This window comes from Pocillopora damicornis, chromosome 8 (genome assembly GCF_964200805.1).
Source record: "Pocillopora damicornis chromosome 8, jaPocDami1.2, whole genome shotgun sequence".
In the NCBI taxonomy this organism is placed as follows: domain Eukaryota; kingdom Metazoa; phylum Cnidaria; class Anthozoa; order Scleractinia; family Pocilloporidae; genus Pocillopora; species Pocillopora damicornis.
The window spans coordinates 17,944,353-17,969,137 of NC_142677.1; the positions used below are offsets into that span (position 1 = coordinate 17,944,353).

A 24,785-nucleotide genomic window follows, 5' to 3' on the forward strand; every position below is an offset into this window, starting at 1 on the left:
TCTTGAAAATGCTGCCCTCGGCCTACGGCCTCGGGCAGTATTTTCAAGACCTCGGTCACAGTTTTTCACCATACGAACCTCCAAGCCGGCAAATAACATATATGTACCCTTAGCTCCAGAAGTTGAAACATTAATATCTTCTGTTTTTCTTTTATATATGCATTGGCCACGAGTAACATACCGTCATCTTTCATTAAAGAACTCTTCATGCAAGGGTTAAAGATTGATCCTAAACGTACATGACACTTAAAGAAGACTACCAAGTTTACTGGTGAAATTTCACAGCGAAGGTTTGAAACTTTTCTTCTTCTAAAAATGACTCTCTAAGTGAAATGTTTTCGGTTTTGGTTTGTTTGTCTTTGCTTTTTGTGCCATGCTTGCAAATGCAAATATGGGCCCTTTCTAGGAAGCAAATCGTTCGGAAAAATTTAACCTTTAAGGAAACTTAAGTTTATGAACATTAAGAGTGACTAGCATTTAGTTTCTCCTTACAGTTTCACCCCTGAGTCACGCATTAAAGTCACGAGAATGAAACAAATGATCATTAACTAAAAAAGGTCATGATTGCTAAATAAATTCTCCTTTTCAACACCCTAAGAAATTTATGAGAACAGTATGGAGAATATGTCTACTGATGTTTGCTGCGAGGCTTTCCAGAAAGTCTTTGCTGATGAATTACTTAAGACAGTGACCGTCTCTGGGTAAAATTCCCTTACATAATAATTACCTTGAAATACTCTTAGCACGTTATTGATAACGCATTTGAGATGAAAGAGTTTTAGATTTAGATATTCGTCAGAATGTGTTTGTTAAATTATTGTACATGTATTTAAAATTTTTAAGCGTTGAATAAGCTCGTACGTTCTCTAAGCCACGGCTGTTCTTCCTCCTGGTTTAACAATTCATTTCCTATTGGAGTGGTTCGGTTTAAGCTCAAAATTGTGGTTTTTGAGTTCAAGTCTCTTCTGATTTAAGTTCAGCTTCTTCCATGGAAAGTCTCTTTCTAATGAAGACATCCACACCTTTCTTTATAAAATCCACATCATAATTTTAGAAGGCCATTTTGATTTTATTGAATTAAATTATTTTGCCCGAACGATATTTCAGTGCCCCAATTTCTTCAGCGACATTTTCAGTTAAACCTTTCATCTATTCTAGTTAGATATTTAATCATTTTGGATGATAATAGCGACGTAATATTTAAGTTAACCCTTAAAGTCCCACTAGTGACCTGAACAGAATTTCTCCTTACACTATCAGTACGATGTCAAGCAGACAAGTAATGAGAATAGAGAAAAATATCAATTAGGGGATTATTGGTTGATCCAATTCCGAATTCTCCAAACTAACATCACATAAATTGTATGGCAGACAGTAAGGAGAATTACTAATTAAATCTTGGGAGTTAAAGGGTTAACAATGTATTTTTCCTTTTTGAACCTGTCATATTGATTATTTTACATTCTCATTACAATCACACGAGAAGTTCAATTTGAAGAGTTTATTTAGGATGAGTCAGTCAGCCACACTTGAAGTATATTTTCCATATACGTAAAATCCAGAAATTTCCATATACCGGAGGTAAATGTTTCTTCATTAAGACTTGACAGTGGATAAATTCCATCGTGTTTATTGAGAACTTTCACTCCATAGTCTTCCGTCAGCTAAGAACATGTTTGATGACAAATTAATTTATCTCATTAACCTGTTCGAAGATTTCCTTTAAAATGTTCCAAACAGTATCAAACAGACGAGTTATGAAAATAAAGAAAAATTTTAATTCAGGTATTATTGGTTGATCCAATACCAATAACATTATTTGAATTGTATTGCATACAGTTCTAGTGAGATCTTGGGATCGAAATGGCTAAAAGAGCTCAAGAGGAATCCTCCACTGCAGCTGTTGTTGTTGTTGTTATTTATTTATTTTATTCTACTTCAATTTCGAAGGAAGCTCTCAAAGGTATAGATGAGTAATATTTTAGATCCTTCCTTCATGGATAGGAGCAGTTACAAAGCAGCCATCCTTGAGGGACACTAAATCGAGAGATTCATGGAACATATTTGTAATTCTAACAAAAAAAAGAAATGTATCTTGTTCTCTAATACTATAAATTAATCAGCTATCACACGAATTCCTTTTCCTCGCTAAAAGCATTCACATTCAATACTCCAAAGTTTAAAAACTTAAGTTTTTTAAACTATTTTTTGGTTATGGAGCGAATAATTGAAAAAAAATAGATGCCTCCTGGTGAAATTTACAGAAATTGCAATTTGTCTAGATAAACTCTAAAAAGCTAATTATAGTTCAACATGTTCCTAGGTTATCTTCGATTTTCCATAGAGACTCAGCGAATATAGTTTCAATTTAAAAAAAAAACCGGTTTTCCACACAGAGACCTACCTTTAGCCAAACATTCACTCTGCACAATCTCAGACAGTCCATGTCTAGGTTTGTTATGAAAACGATCTGACTCAAAACGGTATTAAGTTATATGTAATGATAGATTGAAAATATTTACGAAAGTTAGCAATCTACCTCGTGTATGGACTTATTTCACATGGAAATTATGTCTACATTTTGTTCTACCACAAACTTTCGAGTAACGTCTAAGCGATTTTAAGCTTAACTTTTCAGTTTTTATTATAATACTATTTCCTATTTGGTTGAGAGAGATCCCCTCTCAACTCAAAACATTTTATCCAGTTTTACCAATTTTTTAATTCCTTCGGCACTGCACTATATTTGTTTGAAATATTTCTACCGAAAGAAAACGTAATTTATAATAGCTTTGATTTTGCAGTCTTTAAACTGTTGCTAATATCTGGAATATTCCTGGAACTTAGCAAGAAGGGGCAAAAGGCAAACGCAACACCTTAATGTGTTTATTCATTAATTCATTATTATATAATGCTTGAATCCATGCTAAAAATCGTTAAAGATTTTTGCCTCGTTCTCCAAGTTACATTGTAATGGATTTCTTTGATTTACCAGCAAAACATCAAATTGAAAAACTCACGTTTAGCCGAGTTCTTTACTTCTCACTGTTGGTTTCCCATTCTCAGTTTCCATTCCTCTTATCCAATAACAGTTTTCATCTCCGTCCATCCATTCTACAAATGAAATTAATGACTTGATGATTATTTAAGACACAAAACAAATAATCGAAAAATAAGAAACGAAAAAAGAAAAAAGGACAAAGTCGAGTGTTTCTTTTTTTTTCATTTAATTTTTTCTTTTGTGAGATAAGCTGTCTGATATGTTGTAAACTTATACCACCGGTGATTTATGTGACGTCAACTGGATGGATTATTCGAGAAGTCAACTATGGGTTAGTGTTTTCTAAAGCATCCTTGGTGGTCTTGTTTGAGATCTTCCGCAAAACTAACCAGGCTAACAACAATCAAATAACTGCAGCTTATTTATTAAATCAGATGAAGATTGCCGCTCAAGTTATCAAAACGTCATTGTTGTTGTCAACAGTTCATTTCAAAACTACCCACGTCCCGACCATCACACTAAAATCCCTCGACAAATCCTTGTTCTTGTTCAGAAAGTACATTTTTTAGCTTGAAATGGTGTAAAGGGGGCTCTTCAAGGTTTTAATAATTGTAACTACCCTCAATATTTAGTAACATTTATCTTGCAGATAACAATGGCAGATCAACGAAATAGTGTTGCATAGTTCAAACAATAGCGGCATACAATGAAAACTTTGGCACCTCTCTTTCTGTTGAATTGTCATGAGTTATCTTGAACTACCAGCAAAACAAAACATTGAAGAACTCACGTTTATCCAAGATCTTTTAAATCACTCCGTGCATTCCTCATTCCAGCCTTCCAATCCCCTTTTTCAATCTAAGTTTTCACTTCCTTCTCGCGATTCTGCAGATCTCTACACATTATATTCAATGATCAGTTTGTTGTCGCACCCCATGAAATGGCAGTCCGTGCTAAGAATATAGCCTCTAGGGAAAGGAATAACAGTGAAAGATGCTGAATAGTTATGCTCAACTTTCATTCTCACCAAAACATTAATTGGTAAATTTCGTTACCCACTCCACCTTCCTTTTTTTCCTCTTTTTTTTTTGCTCAAGGAGAGTAGTTTATATGGTTAGTAATAGGGCCGACTTCTCACTTTTCACGAATTTCGCGGCGTAGGTACAAATTAGATTTTATAGTTCACATGATTCCGTGACTTACTCTCAACAACAAGTTCGCTGTCTGTGTGATTCCTGCCTCTTCCGTCATTAAATTACTGCAGTCCTAAAGGAAACAAACACGAACCAAACAAAGAAATCATTCAGAATGGAGAAAAAAAATCCTCCTTCTCTTAGAGAATAGCAATAAAAAGCAAGGTGACCACGCCACTTATAAGTATTTTAAACATGGCTTTCTCGGTCTGATACATAACTTCCATCTCTGAAATCCCTCACCACTGAAAACTGAAAAAATTGCAAATAAATGAGCCTAATTAATAATCCGCGTACACGAATAAGTTTTAGTGTATCGCCACGCTATACGAGATGAATGTAATAAGCTGAATTCATCCTTGAAAGTGAGAGATAGTCGACGTTCTCACCAAAAATCTGTAAAAAAAAACACTCCAGTGGTACAAAGAGACTGACTCGTGTAAGGTAACTCGATAAGCCTAAAGAACAGAGGCACAAGCTACGTAAGATGCTTGACTGTGAACTAGAGGACAAACCCCACTTTAAGACGAGTTAAATTCTTAACGTAGAAGCTCTCTCTGGAAACTTTCAGAATCGGCATTTGAGATGAACTTTACTATAAAAGTAAAACTGAGTACAAGAATAAAAAGCAAGGGCTAAGCAAATGACATGGAGAGAGATTTTGACTGGACCTTCGAAGAAGAGAACACTGTAAAACGCATTTCTCTCTCACCTCATTTAAAGCTACTAGTATCCTGCAAAAGCACAACAGTATCTCCAAATTTGGGCTTCTGAGTCTGAGATAAGGAAGCACTCATTTCAAAATACCTTTCGACGCAGTTACAAGCGATGGAAGCAGTAGAGTACGTCGAGTTTCCGTTCAAAGCAGCAAAACACTGTAACTTCATGGACCGCATGTCACAGGGACTCAAGGTGTGAGACAAAAATGAATGAATAATTAATTTTTGAGGCAACGTTCATCTCGCCCTTTGCTCCCTGCATATATTAATTACTCAAAGTTCTGAGGGTTTTGTATTTGCCTTGTGTTTGCTAGGATGGCATTTAAAGTGAAGGGAGGAAGGGAAATTGTTTGAATGGATATTTTGCTATAAATAAACATTTGAAATCAGTTTTGTAGTGGGCTCAAAGTAAAATCGACGATGTCCTTAAGGCTCTCTCCTCTCTCTTAGGGTACTGCCATTTTAAATTTTCGTTCGTTGCCAGTCTCCTTTCGTCAAAAACGCCAGAGGAACAACCCAAAAGGGAGCACGAGTCCGAGACAACAACGGATGCAAATTTCCAAAGAGAGACGAAATCGTCTAAAAACTGACGCAGGTGCCCAAAAATTTAACGAAAGTGTGAAAAAAGTAGCGGATCTGTCCAAAACCGAAATTAAACGAAAGTAGACAAAGTACCCAGATTCGAAAGAGATCATCCGCAAGGAATATGTTTATCTCGTCAAACAAATAACTTCGAGCTTAACGATGTCATTAATAAAATTAGACAAGGTCATAACTATACAACGTCATGAAATTAACTTCGTCTTTTAAGTTAACGAAGTCATTAAGAAGCAAAACGAAATCCTCAAAATTAACGCACTAATTAATCAAAACTATGACAAAATTTGAGAAAGAAACCAACCATCGGTTATACGTTTTCATAAGAAACAACTCAGTGAAATGCACAACGGTGCGCGCATTTGACACGTAATGTCTAATTACACAGGCATGATGTCTACGCTGTCCAGTTAGTGCTCAAATCGGACTGATAATCAATCATGTCCGAGAATTCTGTTATAGTTTTGATTGGTTTGATAATAGCTTCGTTAAATTTTTATGACTTCATTAAGTTGATGACGTCAAATCACTAATTACAATGACTTCATAGTCACATAATGACGCATGACGTATATGCCCTACAACTGAGTTAACTTTTAAGGATTTTGTTTCCTTTTCGTCGAAAAGGACAATTCAGTGATCAACCAAGCGAAGAGGGAGGTTAACCATGACTTTCACGGCAAAAGACAAAGACAAAGATGACCAGCTGAACAATTTTTTTCCGCCATATTTGACGCCGTTTGCTCTCTGCCGTTTTCAACGTGAAGGAAGGAGGTTTCACGTTAATGAAAACCGTGAGTAAAAAATGCGTTCTTTTAATGAGTTTGTAAAGCATTAGCTATCGTGTGCTTCGAGGCAAAGCTTCTTTACTTCTTCTAGGAGGTAAAACAAGTGTCTTGTCTTGACTTAATCGGGAAATTATGTAGAAGGATAACATGTTACTTAATAGACAAAGTCTTGTTTTTGTAGGATAGTCATAAAAGTAAACTGCATCATAACCCTAATTTAATATATATTTGGTTACTCTTCATAAAATCCAAGGTGTTTATAATCTACCTTTCACTTTCTAGAAGGCAAATAACAAACACTAAATTGTTCTTCAAAAAGAAGAATGTTACAAACTTACTGCCAGCCCGGCAGTCCATTAGTAAACTCGTGGCGATTCGAGAGACTAGTTTCTTAAAAAAATCAGTTGTTTGAATCATTTATAACATCTAGTGCCCTTAACCAATATCTACGAAGAAAGGTTGAAGTACGAGATATATTTTTTTCAAGCGCGAGAAGTCAATTTTCCTTCCAATAAATGAGAAAAATAACACAAAAATTAATCGCTGCTCTAAAATTGAAAAACTCTCACAATAATTGCACGCTGTCCTATAAATTTCACTCATGAAGCTATCCGTAAGTTGTTGTTCAGTAGCCAATCATTCTTCGCCATCCCAGTAATTCTCAGGAACTTCCTCCGGCTTGAACATCCACGCCTGCATGAGATAACGGTGGCGTATTCCAATATTCTCAATCGCTTTCATGTCATCCTCATCTAAGTTTACATGAAGTGCTTCAAGGTTCTCTTTGATGTGGTTTTCAGAGACGGCTTTCGGAAGGACTGGAGTGTTACGCTTGATACCCCAGGCTAAAGCGATCTGTATTCCAAACAAATAAAGATAAGAGCTTTTAAGTCTTAAAATCCCAAAAAAGCCCCTCCCTCCCCCCCCCCCCACAAAAAAAGCTTTAAAAAAGCTAAAAAACCTATACACCCCACACTATAATGCTCTGCTTCATGCCAGCTCTTGTTTTTCTTTGAATTAAAAAATCTCAGAAAACCCTTCACGTTATAATATTCACATAAAACATATTCAAAAGGCAAGAGCGATCTAATAAACTGAATTTCTTCGTCAATTTTTCCAGAGAATCAAAAATCAAGCATTTGGTAGAAAACGTGTTAAAAGTGTAAGGAGAAGTTCTATTTTTATCACATTTAAGATTTTAAGGTTTATGATACTGAATAATTGGGCCAATTATCCATAAGCCACAGCAAAGTAGAGTTCTATAGATTATATTTGTGAACAGCAGAAGTGGAGGCAAACTCACCAAAGCAGAAGTGGTGCCATGTTTTTCAGCGATTTTCTTCAACACAGGATTTTGCAGTATCACAGGTTCAGAATCTTTGTTGGCAAAAGGACGATCAGGAGAGCCCAGAGGAGAGTATGCCGTCACAACAATGCCTAAAATGCATAAACAATATTCCTAATCGTACCAAATAACATATCAGTATCCAGAGGGAAACTGGAAGAATTGGAGACTCACTGTACAGCAATCTATAAAGAATTTGTAACAGTAGTATACAAATGATACAAAACAGTGAACATGATACATTAATATTTATAATTTGTGGCAGGCTAAATTCAGGACAATCTGTGCTCTGGAGATTATTGAGATGCGCACACTCTGATTAGTCATTGACTGCATCATATAACGCTATAATCACCTTACGCGAGGTGATTATAGTGGGGGGAATAGTGGCGGGGGGAAAGCTAAATTTAAAAAAATGGCTACCTCGCCTTTTACTGAGGAAGTGACTAAAGTGATAGAAGAAAATACAATTTGGAAGAGCACAAAAGATGCTACTAAGTTTGGTGAAATACTTTTCCAAAGAAAGATATGAAGTTTTTACTGATTGAATTTAGAAAACCTGTTAAATTCTAGCGGAAACTGGCTTCTTTTCTCAATACAAGTAATCAAAAAAAAATTGTAACAGAATGGTTTCAACAACAAAAAAGTTTTCAACAGAGTTCAAAAGCACCTAAGCAATTATACTAAACCAATTATTCACCTCAGGCTTGATAAATATTGTTGAATAATCCCCTCAACTTTGTCTTAGGGATAATTCAACAATATTCACTTCAACTTTGGTGAATAATTGTTAACGAAGGCCCAATATTTTATACACTCAAACAATCATCCCTGAAAGCCAAGTGATCGCTGAGGAGCCTCCAGTCCTATGTGAACAGTGCCAGCACAACACAGGAAGAATGCCACATATTTGTTCACACTTACATGTAAGATAATTTTGACAAACTTTAATGCCCTTATGTTCTTGTTAAACACTTGATAAGCAGGGATTTGCTAAAGCAAAGGCATAGAAAAAACCAGGAAAGATTTATTACTCGACGTTTCGGGGTCATCGTGACTCCATTATCAAGAGACTAGTTTAAAAACATGCAAATAAGGAAAGGTACAAGAATAGCATAAATTAGAATGAACGGCTTAAACAAACACCTTGGCGCGGATGGAATCCGTTTGCACGTTCAGTGTTGGCTTACGCATGCGAATATACAACATTTCATTAACAAGGCAATCAAAGCAAGACTCATTCTCGTTCATTCTAATTTATGCTATTCTTGTACCTTTCCTTATTTGCATGTTTTTAAACTAGTCTCTTGATAATGGAGTCACGATGACCCCGAAACGTCGAGTAATAAATCTTTCCTGGTTTTTTCTATGTTCTTGTTTGTCTGCTTATCAATTTTCTAAGATATTTCACTATACCAACAGTGCACTATGTTTAAATTGTAATGAGGTTAGAGATCAGGAAATCAGGCTTTTCTGTCTTTGAGGTTCAAGAAAAGGTAATCATAAGTCATCAGATAGACTTAATCCATTCAATTACTAACTAACCTTTGTCAGCACTAAACTTCAATAGTCGTGGCTGAGGTAAATATGGATGTAATTCCACTGTTAGACAAATCACAGAAGGGAAAAATCAAATTTTGGGCAAAGTACATAAGATGCATGAAAAATAAGGCAGACACCACCCATTTTGTACAAAAGATTGTATTCTTGAATTCCCAACACATATTGAAAAAAAAATTTAGAGAATTACCATACACTAAGACAGTTGCAATGATAGTGATTAGCTGAACAAACTGAATTTTGCACATCTGACAGAAGAGTCACAAACTTTGAAAAAATGCACATCTATGATTAACAAGCTTGCAATTTACTTTTTAGGGGGGTAGAGGGGGAACTTATTGAAGATAACAACTTAGAGACAGAATGACACTAATTAGAAACAGAGATTTCATTTGCCTTGCATTGGGAAAGTTATATCTGTTATTAGGGATGAATTCTTCCTCGCCGAACAAAAACTGCCCAGTCAAACCTCCATCATACAAATGAGAAAATAAATGTAATTTAATCTTAAAAAACAGGCAAATAAAAAAATATCAAACACCAGCATACCTTGATTACAAGCTGGAACTATTCTGGCAGTTTCCAAAAGAGTTTGTGTCTTCTTAATTGTAAAATTTGAGATGCCAATAGCTTTACAGAGACCTTTGTCCACCAGCTGCTCCATTGCCTTTTAAGTGGTAGAAAGGAAAACATTTATTACATTATATTACTGGCCAAAGCACGTTATTATCATCAAATTCCACAAGGCTACAACTTTGTACACCTCCTCCTTCAAAGGTTATAAAGGCTCTACCATCTGAATATAAAATGGACCAGTCCTGAGAACTGACAGTACTGGTTCTGACCAAAGTGGCTGTGCTCTGTAACCCTTTACACCCTGACATCAGAATACATGTTCTCCATACTGTTCTTTATACATTTCCTCTGGAACTTATGAGGAGAATTTTATCAACAGTCCAGAGCTCCCATGCATAGTTGGTTTTATACTTATGACCTTGCTGTTTGATTTAGCAGTTACACTGCACAGAGAAATTAGCTGCTACTCATTCTTGGGGTTAAAGGCTAAACCTTTAACTCCCAAGAGTGACCAAGACATAATTTCTCCTCACAATATTAATAAAATATCAACCAGATAAACAATAAGAATAGAGAAAATTAAATATCAATTTGGAGATGATTAGTTGATCCAATACTAAATTCTCTGAACAAACATCATAAGAATTGTGTGGTTGACAGTAACAAGAATTACAAATTTGATTGGGGAGTTAAAGGTTTAATATCAACTCCTGCTTGGGTTTTTTGCAGAAATTAAGCCTGGAGCAAAGGGTACCAGATAGTTGTGGTGTTGTAATATTGTCACTTAGATCCTTACTGTGTTTAAATCCTGTAATGCTGTTGTGTGATTAAAGTGAAGAACGTTGTGCTTTAACAAGAGAATCTTCTACAGACATGTCCTTCTCATACGATATAAGAGAAAGCTCAATGTTGCACACACACATGCACTCGCAAATAAAGGATATCACTCCTATTACAGTGTAGGTGGGATCATATAGTTTATATTTTCAGTTCAGCCAAACTTGGTCAAATCAAAGCATTGTTAGTAATGATATCAACACACTTATACTATTACATGTATGAGTAGCCTTACCTGCCAAGTCTTGGCCATGCCTTCGGGTGAGTAACCTATCACCCCTTCTGCCTTGGAGTGAGGAAAAGGGACATCTTTTTTGAAAGCAAGGGGGATGTGGATCTATTGAAAAATTGTTGAAATTAACACTGGAATATTAAATGGGGTGCCTCTTCAGAAATGCTCAAGAGCTTGTTCCACTGGGTTAGGGATTGATTTAATAAAATCTTACAAGTTTGAGACCAGACTAACATTTCATATTGAGATAAATAAAGATAGATACATGTAGATCTCTACCGAGTCTGGTATAAATTAGCATTTAGAAGGAAAATCCCTCATAGCATTATACATGAAGATTTTCAAAAAACTTTACCAAGAAAAATGACAAGGGGAAAGCATAGTCTGGATAAGTTTTATACTTACAAGATACAAATCCAAATACTTCAACTGCAGATTTTTCAGCGTTATCTCACATGCTGGTAAAACATCCTCAGGTGCTTGACTATTGCACCTAATTTTTAAACAAAATAATCAAGATAAAACCGCAGTACAAACCAGTAAAAGTCATAATACTATTTCTTGGAAGTTATTCCTTTAAATCAAGCATTTAATCTAATGAACTGTGTCACACTATGTCTACAATAATGAAATCTTACCCATGGGTTATTTGTGAAAGCTTTAAGAAGCATAAACAACACTCTAAGATAACTAATATCCATGACAAAAATCAAAACCATCAAATTCATGCAACATTACCATATGCCTTGCCAAACATTACAGCTACTTACAGCGCATAACAGAAATAAACATCAGAGCCCAGTTGTTCAAAGGATGGATAATTCTACCTGACTGATAAATTGTTATCCAGCAGATAAGTGTTTACAAAACATACTGCACTATCCACCAGATAAAGATTTATCTAGCTGATAGTGAAATCCACCCATTGAACAAATAGTGAAAGTTTAGAAACTTATTATTTACCAGAGCTTTGATGTAATGAAGATATCTTCACGTTTCACTTTTCCTTCTTTAAACACCTCAGTAAGACTTTCCCCTATTTCGTCTTCATTTTGATAAACATGTGCACAATCAATATGTCGGTACCCATACTGCAAAGCAAGCCTGACTGCCTGTCCTACTTCACCTTTCTTGGATTTCCATGTCCTGTAGGAGTACCCAGTAAAACCAATCATATGAAAACCTCACATTAATTTAACATTTAAAATTCAATATTAATTTGTTGCAATAAGAAAGAGATAATTTGAAAAATAAAAAAAAAAAAATTGTGAAAACCTTGCCATGCTCCATTACTGAGAGAGGTGCTAGTTTGAGCCCCTCCCATTGCAAAAACTAATAGACCCTACAGGAAGGCAACTTCATTCAAATTGAAAACGAAGACATCAACAGTATTTCCTGCTTGCCTTGTCTCTAATAGCTTCCCTCCAACTTCAAAACTTACAAAACCCTGTTAACCCTTTAACTCCCAGAAGTGATTAACATAAAACTTCTCCCTACAGTATCCACACATTCTTCAGCAAACAGGTAATGAGAATATTCAAACTTATCAGGTAGAAGCTGCTATCTTAATCTAATCCCAAGTTCTCATAACTATTACAAGGAAATGTGTAGCAGCTAGAGGGGAGAGTTGACAATCAGATCTTGGGAGTTTAAGGGTTAAGCTTGTAGTTAGAGCATTACAGCTCATCACCAAAAGTAGCAAAGTTGAGGTAGCTTACTACTAAGCAGACAAACCCCATCATACTTGGACAATATTTATTTGGCAGAAACTACCCTCAGTAAGCCCTTATTTTCTGCATGATGAATATGCATGCTTTAATCTCAAATTTAATTATTAGGTTCCATGATTGTAAGCTTAAACCATACTTAATTTATATTTAAGTGGTAACTCAACACCTAGAGTTTCTGACCAATCAAGTTGAAATAGGTGAGCTACAGGGCAAGAAACAAGTAAGCCATGCCAAAATTAAATTCCAGCTGAAGAATGACACAAGAAAGTTACCTATGACCAAAAAAGGACTTGAATAAGTCTAAAAAACAGTTAAAGCTAAGCATATTCTGTTTATAACAGGCTGAACCTGGAAATATGCATGCAACAAGGACACTTTCAGTGGAACCATTAAGGCTTAAAATAAAATCAACAAAAAGTGACTGTGTTTTGTGCCTTTCCTTATTTCAAAAGGGTTTTTAAACTTCAAAATTACAGAAAAAAATTTCTCTATAGCTGTTAGACAAGTCTGAGAACCTATGCATGCTCTTTTTGGTTGATATATGTGTTAATCAAGACAGGAGTATGTAACATGGTTGTGAAATTTCAGATACCTGCATATTTTTTTCAACAATTTTTTTGATGAAATAATTTGAATCATGTAATTTTTCCTGTAACTTATTTGTTGCACTCAGTGCACTGAGAAACAAATCCCATCTGTAAGTAAACTTACCCCAAAGCAATTGAGGGCATTAATGCTCCATTATTCAATTTCACTGCTGCTGATGCCTGGAAAGAGACATTGTTCATTGCAATTATTAATACTGGTGAAATCCACTGAGGAACATTGGCCAGGGAAGGGGGAGGAGGGGGAGAAAGGGGGGTTCTGAAAACCACAAAGCAAAAAAGATTTAGAAATTCCCATAATATTGCAAAATAATGGGCAAATACAGCAATACTTCAATACTGAATGGAACTTGATGTCCTATGAAAACCACTGCTCTGTAAGTTACATTTAGAGCAAAAAACACAGAAATAACAGTTAAGGATTGGTCAATGAACAGTAAGTCACAAACAGGTAAATTTTAAATTTAGAAAAAAAAAACTGTTTGAGTTCCTATTACAGCCTGTTTCCAAAACAATCAGAAACTGGCAAAGGCTTTTAAAAAAGTGAAGGACCTGGGGGATGATTTTTAATACTGTTCAAAATGCTAAAAAACTGCATCCAGCAGGTTTGAAAAATACTGCAATATCGCAATTCACAATAAAAATTACCAAAATACTGCAGGGAAAATTGTCCAATACAGCAAATCAAAACCCCAAAGCTCCCTCCAATCTTATTTGAATCATCTTGAATGCTCAGTTACTTATTCAAAGTTACTTAGCACATTTTTCTACATGCTTCAACAGTTTTTAACAACCATCCTGCAATTTACTCTTCCTTTTTATTTCTGCTATTAATCATGTCACTGAGTCCTCAAAAAAACTAAAGAGTTATCTTCTAAAGAGCTATTTTTCAGTGTTGAGTTATACCTTAACCCTTAAACTCTTGTGAGTGACCAAGACAGAATTTCTCCTTACAATATCAATCCAATATTAACCAGATAAGTGATGAGAATAAAGAAAAATATCAAATTGGGGATAGTTAGTTGATCCAATACTAGATTCTCTGAACTACCATCCTAAGAATTGCATGGTTGACAGTGAGGAGAATTAAAAATTTGATCTGGGAGTTAAAGGGTTAAGGTCAGGAGAATAAAGGAAATGATCACCAACTTAAGAAGCATTTGGAGAATGGCATGGTGATGTCAGAGTGTAAGGGTTGAGTCAGTGCTCCTCTCACCCCACCCCTTACCCCGTTACATTTCTCTTCGCTTAGAACGAGCGTTGCGTGACATACTACAATGCAACGCGGTGTCTTTCAGCACCTACATTTTTTTAAACAAACGTCTAAAATTTTCAGTCGCGTCAAAATTTAATGAGAAATCCCCATTTTGGTCTGTATGCGATAACATTTAATCAAGTTAAGCACGGAAGGGCGAGAAAAGTCACATAGGCTTCCAGCACAGCTTAATTACTAAAAATGATGCAGTGCAAGTCTGAGTCATGCTGCATCATCCCAAAATGCGAAGTGGAATTAGAGAACAGTTAACCTCCCAATGAAGATCGATCGAAACGTGAAGCACCGACGAACGTGATCTACCTCCAGGTATCATTCCATTATTCTTCACTGAACGTTCCCATTTAATTTTAACTTAACTTTATCTTCCGCGATTGACCTCGGGGATTTAGTAGGGACCCAGATCACATGGAGAGAAGATACATGAGGTGTGTCACACAAGGAAAAAAAAAGTATAGTACTCACCATACTAAGCCAAATTTCACGAAATTACTATAGGCGATAAATAATAGAAATTAGATATAAGCAGTCTCAAGGAAAGATGTTACATGCACAGCTCGCCGACGCGAGATCAGCTGAGTGTAACTGTACGTACTTCTGCAATTAGCGATCACTTTCGCAAGGCACTATGGACTTTTCTATAGTCGGCCGGCAATCGGACCATCTTCGTGATCTCATCGGAACATGTCAGCCTCATTCCTTCCACGAACAGATAGTCATCGGCCCGTCTCCTTAAACGATATTCGATGATGCGAGTTGGCAGGAAAGATTCTGATTTCTCGACTAAGCTTGAAATATTCTTATACTTCGTCAATTCTTGTAATAGCTTCTAAAGTGGAATTCAAATTCTTTAACGTTTTTCCTCCCCATTCCCTCTCCAAAACGAACATGAGACAATCCCTTCTTTTTTTTTTGTTAACCACCAGGTTTTTTCCAGACTCCGTTACGGTAAGCTCTCGTGTGATCCTCGAAAAAGAAAACTGTTGTGGAGCCACTGAGATACCGTGAAAAGTGCTCCTATAACCAGTGAGAGTGTGATAGACACATTTGGAAGCGGGCAGAAACGCAAAGTCTTGTGTGAGCGCACCTAACCTGGTTAAAAAATTTACTTTTTAATGTTCTTCTGATTCCCCCCCAGTTGATTCAAATCATTCACGCACACGATAGAAAAGTAGAATACTTTAATTGGAAAAAAGACTAAATTTAATACTAAATCTTTTTATAAGGAGCAGAATCTTCGTCTATCTTTCGAAGAAATTCCAGAAGAGGGAGGAGTCCTTCCCAAGTTTTTCTGGAATAATTAAAGGAGAATATGCTCGCGCGCAGAATATGAATCTGCAAACTGACGAGGAAATATATAACGAACAATAAATCTTTAGCAGAAGCATAAAATGAAAAATAAATCTTTAACAGAAGCATTTGCTTCTAGTATTTAGTATAAATTTTCAATCACAACAGCGTTCAACCTGTGCGCATCTGTTAAAAAATGTCCCCAATGGTTCAAATTTACCATCACATGTAAACTTCGCAGACCGTTAATTAACTGTAAAATTATGTTAGACAGAAAACAGATGGGACTCATCGCGTATCAACTTTGACGTAGAGATAGCTCACCAGTATAAATAGTTGTCTCTTTCTCTAACAAGTGTCTATGTTTCATGTTTTCTTCCCTAGATACCAAGATCTCTCTCCTATCTGCATCTCCGAAGGCTTCCCTATCGGTCTATGATGATTCTTCAAATACTCAACCGTATTTTAACCCGGAATGATAGACCAACAGGACATTAGCATTTTTCCTGTGTAGCTTAACATACACAAGAAAAACCTGAATGGTGCACTAGGGTAAGTAATTCGTTGTCAGATTAAGTCTCAATATCAAATTGCTTTATCAAGAGAGTTGGGTCTAAATTTTCCCCTTGGCCTGAAACGTTTCTGTAAGAGTCAAACAAATTTGACCTTTCTAGTGATTTTTCTTCCCTTACAAACAATTATTTTCAAGTTTCGTCGTATTTTAAGACCTATCCTTCGTTGCAAATTCGACTCGAGGACTGCGACGTTGCTCAGAAGTCTCTTGGTCCACAAGAAGCGCCAGCGCCTAAACCCACGGCTGCCAGCCCGGAAACAGACGACATAAATTCTTAGGATCCATGGCTTCCCTTATCAGGTGATTAACTTGCCCTGATACACTCAAGTGCACCCCATCTTCGACACCATCCAGTTTCTGCTTGAGTCGTAACAGCACTCTCTTTGCCATTTTGTTCACATTATCCTCGGCGGCGATGTTCTCTGTGCCTATTGTTGCGTCCAAGCAGTCACCCGTGACACTGACTGGGAACTGGTCGTCTTCCTCTGCCTTTTGCTGAAGGGCTTTTCTCTTTTCAGGGCTGAGCGTCCATGATGATAACGGGTCGTAAAGCAAAACCTGGCGAGAGAGAAATTGACGATTTCAAACGCTGTGTAAGTGTCAAATTATCAAGTAACTACCATTCTACGACCTCAATGACAATAATGATAATTATTTGACAATCATAGCCCAATTTCGGGATTTGTCAGCTAAAAGACAACTCCCAAATCACTATCTTTTTCGATAACCAAGTTCACTAAATATTCTAACGTCTGATTACTGAGTTTGCTGGTTAGAATATTTCCAGGAGTCGCTCTCTAACAGGTCAGGGAGGCGATTTGCCATTCGCTACAGAATAGCGAGGACCCAACCTTGCAGGTTGAGGTCATTGTAAGGGGAATAACTGAACCCCGATGACTTTTTTCTGCTCTTCTCAAAGAGAATACAAAAGTGCAGGCGCGCATGCGTGCAAGCAAGGAGAAGGGAGAGGCCCTTTTGTGTCAAATGCCAAGCGCTAACTGGAGTAGGTCGTCTTTGTTCGCTGAAAGACCTTTTAATACTTTCACCCTCTTTCTGATCTAAAACATGGGAATGCATACATGAAACACTTCTCTTATTAGCACAGCGCACCTCTACAACTGTCATAAGAGACTCTTGTGACGTTCTCATAACTTCCATTGTCTTTTCACAACAACGACGGTACACTCCCTCCACCCCTGTCAGTCCCATCCCATCCACCATGTCACGTGTCAAGCGAAACGGTACAGTCTCTGGGGTTGGGAGAAATTTGCCTTGCTCAAAGGCCACACCTGCGAGAAAACGATAACCATGACGAAACATCATGAGTACAACTGCTTCAATAAATCAAATTAATTATAAAATAAAGAAACTTCGCCAGGCAAACAAACTCTGAAGAAATGCCCAAGCGCTACAGTGAACCAGAGTCCCTTGGAAACGTAACCATTTATATGAACGAAAATAGCGAAAAGACGCAACTCTTTTTTTCGAAAAATCTGACTTCCATATGCTCTGTTTTTCACAGTGCCACTTCTGTTACCGGGATCACTTTAATAACATTAACCAATTATGATGTGTAAAACTAACAATAACCTCAACTAAATTCAATTGTGCCCACATGTGCTAAGGACTAAAGAAAACAAAGACACTTAAGATCCAAATGCAATTTACTGTTGGATCAGTCTTATAATCACATTGATCGGTTTTGGGGAAGTGACCTCAATAAAAAAAAGTCGCACAGTAAACTTTTAATAATTACAAAAAATTGTCACAGCAAGGAGAGAATTAGTCTACGGTCAAAATAATGATACGTGCACCAGAAAGGTTACGTTTTTCTTAAACAACAATATGTGTGTACGTAATTTAATTTCACGCATACTTTCTTTAATTTATTCTACTAATTTGAGGCTGGATCTAGAATAGTTATAGATTTGGCAAGGAGTAGGTTGGGGAAGACTTGTTGTTTCCTGGTGTTAGCATAGAAGACACAGTTGTTGTCTTACCAAGATCGATGTGGACGAGTTCTGCTGTGTTGCAGTCAACGAGAATATTCTGTACGTGACGGTCACCTAGCCCGACCACGTAACCAACTGGAAGAAAAAAAAGGGAGGAACATTTCAAGGACGTAGCTGTGTGTATATGCTAAGCTATGGGGAGGTGATGTTCTTCATCTTAATCTGACAAAGTCGTGTCTAAAAATAAAAATCTTTCGTTTCACCTTAGTTCGGGAGAACTAACACATTAATCATTTGGGGAAGTCAAATTATTACATGGCTCGGGAGAAAGTACCTCAAAACCACTCGATCTTCTGATGAAGGTTGACAGTTGGCAGTTGAATGATATTACTTTAAAGGTTACCGCCACAGTGATACTATTTCGTTTCTTCGACTTCTCAACATCCATAGGACAAGTTAAGGTTTTGATAGTTTCCATCGTATCAGAACGCTCTATCTCTTCGTAGTTAAAGGCAAAGTCATATAAATTACCACAGCAGGCCCATACTTGAGATTATGCCTCTTAAATACCACCCAAGTATTAATCCTAAGATTTTTTGTTACGCGTTTTTCTATTCCAAGAAAACGCGCTTCTCTGTTTACAAAGTGCTGCGCAAGTTATATATTTTACCAATGGATGACGTAGCCACTCCGCGAGTGTAGCTCAGTCTCCTCTCAAACCAAACAGCGGGGTCCGGGAACCTCTCCAGAAAGAAGTGACGGAATACTGGATGAAAATGATCCATCAGTTCCTGTAGGATGCAACAACTGATTGAAAGCTGACCGAGCTAAAATATGAAGGCGGTTGCGCAAGCGCAATTTCTATCCGCTTTCTAGCGTAGCCGTAGTTTCACCTATTCAGCTTTACTTTAGCAAAGAAATGCTGTCCCTCTCGTCTTGTCAGAAAAACAAATTCCTTCAGTGGAGTTTTATCTTATACCCTTTACAATCTCCTTTTCAAGTGTTCTGTTTGAGTCATCTACACTGGCAGGCAAATGTCGCCAGTACTTGAAGAGTGTCCTTAAACTAAGGTCAGTTTTTGAACAATAGGATCATATTGTTTCCTCCTTTGCTTAAGGAGATTTGTCGAAGAAAACGTTTAGAGCAATCCCTGTCTCTATAAGTGTGGAATAACGTTCCAACTCTACACCAAATCATAAATTTACCATTCCTGTCAAAAGTCAAGAGGTGGTTTTGTTTCTATAGTCAATGCAAAAATGGAGATTACCTGGTAAACTTCATCTCGTGATTTTCCACTGTTGTCTCCAGCCTAAAAGAATGACAATAACAGGCATTGAAGTTGCCTTCTTTATTTTATCACAAGCATGAACCTTCCCATTATTGCGGTTTAAAAATTAGTCTGAGCTACATGGACAATCGGTTATGTTTGCCGCTTTACCTGGACTTTTTTTCTACACTCAAGAGATGTCCAGTCCCCGGGATAGTACCGCGGGTGAGCACCAGTCTTGGTTCCAGGCCGCCCAATCAAATATTCTCCCAAGGGGACTGTGTCCTCGCACCATTCCACTATTCCACTGCGCTGCGATAGTGGGATAACCTGATGAGGGAACGAGACCTTAGAAAGCAATATTTTAAAAATGATTGAAGAGAAATAATGTGGTACACGTGCTACTGGAAGGAGGTGAGCAAGTTTTTCAAAAACAAAGAATTGAATGGTGTGTTTCTACCGCTATGTTGTGCAGCGGAGGTTGTTTGCTATGCACTGCCAGAGTTAGGACCAGCCAAACAAGGCTCAACATGCGATAGTCTTGACCGGAATAGGAAATCACTGATAAAAATGTCCTGCAAAAGGTGCTCTATTCAGCTGTCAAAAATGAAATCAGAGAGGGAGTCAAGACGTTTTCTGAATCGCTTCTTACCAGTACTCATAACGAATGGAAAGATGACTGGACCCTAGATAGTTAACAGAGCATGGAATGTTCACACAATTCCAAGAAATGGTGAGGACCTTGAGTGACTTACCTTATAAGTTCTCATCTTCAATTTCCGTTTCCTTGTCTCAGAGTTCTTTATCAGTAGTTGATTGACCATACCAAACACCTGTTCCATGACTGCATCTTGACGTAAGTCATCTCTGCCCTACACTCCAAAAAAACAAAAACGAAAAAACAAAAAATTAAAAACTTGAGTGTGGCTCCAATACACCTTAACTCAAGTTTGCACCTTTAGACCGGAGTGACTTCATAAGATAAACAAAAGAAAAAAATGTATTACGGCTCTGTTTTGCGTACAGATCCCACCAGATAGCGAAGTTAAGCATATCATAATTTCTAGCTTACCACGTATTTCACGCGCTTGTCACTTGTAATTTGTTTTTTGTTAAACATATAAGTGTTGTAACCTTTTGCTGTGATTGGCTGACATGCTACCAACCCAGAATCTTACCCATCATACCTTCACCAGCTGCCTCCTCTTCACTCCATCAGATCCAACACAAAAGATGATCTTGGGAAGATTGACTCCTCCAGCCAGACAGAACTTAGAGTCAAATCCAGCCACATAAACAAGGTCATCATAACGGCACAGCGGATCCACCTGGAAAGCAAAGGAGGCATAGCGAAGAAAACATCTTCCATAACCCTTAACACCCTAATATTAGTAAGCAGATTCTCCATACTGTCCTATATACATTTCTAAGAGCGCTGACAAGGAGAAGTTGTTTAACAATTAAGAGTCTCTTAACCGTTTACCTCCCACGAGTGACTAAGAGAGAATTTCTCCTTACAATATCAATATAATATCAAGGATAGAAGTGATGAGAATCACATGATTGACATTATAAGAATTGTATGGCAAACAGTAAGGAGAATTACTAATAAGATCTTGGGAGTTAAAGGGTTAAGTTGGTGATCATTTCCTTTATTCTCATGACCTTAAATGTTTGATTTATGGGTGATACTGTGGGGAGAAATTAAATGCTAGTCACTCCAAGGAGTTAAAAGGTTAAGTTGGTGATCATTTCCTTTATTCTCATGACCTTAAATTTTTTATTTATGGGTGATACTGTGGGGAGAAATTAAATGCTAGTCACTCCAAGGAGTTAAAAGGTTAAGTTGGTGATCATTTCCTTTATTCTCATGACCTTAAATTTTTGATTTATGTGTGATACTGTGGGGAGAAATTAGATGCTAGTCACTCTTAGGTGTTAAAGGGTTAAGTTGGTGATCATTTCCTTTATTCTCATAACCTTAAATGTTTGACTTATGGGTGATACTGTAGAGAGAAATTAGATGCTAGTCACTCCAAGGAGTTAAAGGGTTAAGTTGGTGATCATTTCCTTTATTCTCATGACCTTAAATGTTTGATTTATGTGTGATACTGTGGGGAGAAATTAGATGTTAGTCACTCTTAGGTGTTAAAGGGTTAAGTTGGTGATCATTTCCTTTATTCTCATGACCTTAAATGTTTGATTTATGTGTGATACTGTGGGGAGAAATTAGATGCTGGTCACTCTTAGGTGTTAAAGGCCTAACGCATCCTTCAGTCAGGTGTTAAAGGCCTAACGCATCCTTCAGTCATGACGATGATGACATTGATGGCGACGGTTACGAGGACGACGATAACAGTGATAATGACAATGGTAATGATGATGATGACGAAGTATAAAAAATCACAGTCGTCAAGAGTTGACAATTTTATTCCTACTTTTACTTCCATAGTGGGAACTGGAACTTCTTTGAGGTTTACGATTCTTTTTATCGTGACTTCTGGCAGGTTAAAGGGACCTAAAAGGCAACAATGAAACAAAATAGTAAAAGTTACAAGATCTGCCCGGCAATGCTACGAAATCACTTAAAGTAAACCGTGACTCTCTTGAATTTCTGCATTATAACTTCTTCATCTTAAATATACATATGTTTTGGAATCGGACGCTAAAAAAAAAAGAGTTTCAGCTTGGTTTATCTCCACTGGATGGCAATTCTTTCCTGCGGCTTTAGTTTTCCTCCAGAGATTTGATTAATACTTAGTTGGAGTTAGCGGTTTGGAAAAAAGATTAAAATGAAGAGGAAACATTTGCCATAGAGCGGGGCTTGAGAGAAATAAGTAGCTACCGTCATAGTTATTCAATTTGAATTTCACATGGAACAAATACATAATGTAGAGAGTAATTGGCTGCTCAATACCCGCGGGTCTTATTGTACCTCTCTCATTCTTCAACTGCGTGACATTCACGTAAGCCAGTTCAATGTAAGCTTCACACAACAATTGCATATTTTTGACAAGTTCTCCTCTGTGTTTACCAATCTTCTCTATCAAAGTGCAAGCTGTTTGAGTACGAGCCTGAGGAAAAGAAGCCGTGAATACAATAACACTGAAAAAACATCCCACAAATAGCAATCATTAGGAGTTTTATTTGAGACATTAACGCCAACCAAAAGCTATGGGGTATTTTCCCTCGTGTGGATCACAAATCTTTTTTTATACCATCCGTTTATAAGTGCTAAGACAAGAGCATTCCACAAGATGATAAAGAATGAACGCAAATAACTCACTTCGGTGAAGCCTTTCGTTCCTTTAGAATGATTCCTGGCCAGCCTAGAGGTACCGTTCCTCTTTCCTGTATGTATGTACTTCTCATCTTTCTCAGCGTTTGCGAGCGCGAGCAAGATGAACAGGGTGTGGTGCGGGTGATCCACTGCCGCTCGCTCAATGAGCTGAGGGAAAAAAATAAAACATCGTTTAATTGTTTCAACTAGCGACATGTTTGAGTGAGGATTCTGTTAACGAGGTACAAAAGCTAGACATACCTCGTTAAGAGTGCGCTGGAACAATCGGTTGTCATGTGATTTTGTCCCAAGCCTGGCTGCCAATTGGTACATCAAAGGGAGAAACTTGCGGGACTGAATCTTTGTCAGCTCTTTCTAAAACAGAATAAAGATTATCCCTGTTCAAACGGGAATCAAAGGCATGAACTCATTACTTTCTGGCAATCAGGTGCAAAAGTGTGATTCAAATCGACTCTGATTGGACCGATTCTTCCCACTGATTACCCAACGTTTGCATGCAGGCAAAAAAATATCTAATAGACACTTAGGGGGCAGGTATTTTAAGCAAAGTTTAGCTGTTATTTGACAAACGGCGTTCTTAACTATCTTCAATTTAGCCGAACCTTTTATTTGAACAAGTATTTTTGCGAACAGTGTCAAGAGGGCCTAAGCTGACAGTGGAAATAATATTTATTTAATTAAATCAACCCTCTTAGAGAGAATACCTGAGGCCCACTACTCGCGTAAAACGGCGGTTTGGGTTAGACCTCGTGTAAATGACCGACCCTTAGAGATACTGCTAGCCCTAGGATGGGGTTAGTTACCCAGGTCCATATTTCAACAGACATTTCTTCATTTGTGTCTCGCCAAAGAACAAATAATGCATGTAACACAGGAAAGAGGATTTACTGCTCCGACGCACTAACCACCCGGCGACTGTGTGTAAGTTACTACATGATTATAATTTTTGCCAGAATAGAATGGCATAAAAATAATTTTTTTGTTGTGTTATGCTTGCTGACATACCTTGATCATTTCGGAGACGAACTCTTCCTTTGCATTGTCAAACCACAGTGAACATAGTCTAAACACTCTCATATCATACTTGTCCTACAAAACAGGAGAAAAATCAAATTAAAGTATCAAAATATAGGACAATAAAAATACTACAACTTCGGTGCATGCATGAGGTTGGATCTTAAACCTGCATTTTCCTTGGATTGTTTTCTGAGACGCTGCAGGTGTTCAAAAGGCGAAGGAAAGGATTACAACCTCACACGCAACTGTTAGGAGACTCTTCAGTCAGTTTATAACCTACCCCCGTTAGCAATGTTTTGATGTAGTTTTCCACAGCCGTCCGGAGGAATACGTGCCTGTCCCTAACTACCTGCTGTAGTTCCTTCTCATCCATCTGAGCCTGCAAGTTCAGTGTTCTTGTATACCTGTCTCTACCAGAGTCACACATACGCTGTAACTTTTCCGACTCCACCTTTCAGCAAAAGATGAAATGCATTCTAATTAAGAGGGTAATTTAGCACTATCAACTGAGTTGATAACGTAAATTGGCCACCGTAAGGAGTTTAAAAGCTGACGTTTCGAGCGTTAGCCCTTCGTCAGAGCGATAGAAGAAGGGCTAACGCTCGAGGTTGATAATACGAAACACTCTGTTATACTCTCTCACCGACGCAGCACCACAATTTCTTTAGAAACTTACCCCCTTTATTCATTTGCTTTAATTAAAACCTTGGCAGGAAAACTGGATATTTTTATTGCAAGATAATTGCGGTTAGGTAAGGCCCTGAAGGAGCCACTGTTGAAGCCAGTAAAACTTGAGATATATCCCATTCCAAGGTTGCGACTTCAAATTAATTTTGAGTTATCTATGAGTTAACTGTTCGAATTCTGGTAACAATTGAGCCTAAATGTATGTCCTTTTTGCTCTTTTTTTCAGTTATAGGTTTCAATC

At 37.3% G+C, this 24,785-nt stretch overlaps 2 protein-coding genes across 3 annotated transcripts in view; both read right to left on the bottom strand.

The window, feature by feature from the left end:
- Nucleotides 1-6,505: 6,505 nt before the first annotated feature.
- On the bottom strand, nt 6,506-15,080 carry LOC149041687 (uncharacterized). Of its 2 annotated transcripts, XM_089213853.1 has the most exons (9): nt 14,922-15,080; nt 13,290-13,345; nt 11,812-11,994; nt 11,254-11,341; nt 10,852-10,953; nt 9,753-9,870; nt 9,189-9,245; nt 7,602-7,735; nt 6,506-7,153 (listed from the first exon to the last, which is right to left on the bottom strand). In XM_089213853.1, the coding sequence occupies exons 1-9, from the start codon at nt 14,922-14,924 to the stop codon at nt 6,935-6,937; spliced, it is 960 nt and encodes a 319-aa protein (XP_089069979.1). In that variant the 5' UTR covers nt 14,925-15,080; the 3' UTR covers nt 6,506-6,934. The 2 variants fall into 2 exon arrangements, with proteins under 2 accessions (XP_089069979.1, XP_089069980.1); XM_089213854.1 differs by lacking the exons at nt 13,290-13,345; nt 14,922-15,080 and having other exon boundaries at nt 11,812-12,414.
- Nucleotides 15,081-15,620: 540 nt separating this feature from the next.
- Nucleotides 15,621-24,785, bottom strand: part of LOC113678561 (serine-protein kinase ATM) — a 48,651-nt gene continuing 39,486 nt past the window's right edge. Inside the window, exons 56-69 of the mRNA XM_089213860.1 lie at nt 24,138-24,308; nt 23,846-23,929; nt 23,081-23,194; nt 22,826-22,987; nt 22,475-22,613; nt 21,978-22,057; nt 20,727-20,867; nt 20,295-20,411; nt 19,711-19,869; nt 19,540-19,581; nt 18,943-19,063; nt 18,321-18,407; nt 17,431-17,609; nt 15,621-16,878 (exon numbers count right to left, since the gene is read on the bottom strand). Coding sequence (XP_089069986.1) covers nt 16,552-16,878; nt 17,431-17,609; nt 18,321-18,407; nt 18,943-19,063; nt 19,540-19,581; nt 19,711-19,869; nt 20,295-20,411; nt 20,727-20,867; nt 21,978-22,057; nt 22,475-22,613; nt 22,826-22,987; nt 23,081-23,194; nt 23,846-23,929; nt 24,138-24,308 — 1,923 coding nt within the window. The 3' untranslated portion in view covers nt 15,621-16,551. The remainder of the gene's footprint in view (nt 16,879-17,430; nt 17,610-18,320; nt 18,408-18,942; nt 19,064-19,539; nt 19,582-19,710; nt 19,870-20,294; nt 20,412-20,726; nt 20,868-21,977; nt 22,058-22,474; nt 22,614-22,825; nt 22,988-23,080; nt 23,195-23,845; nt 23,930-24,137; nt 24,309-24,785) is intronic.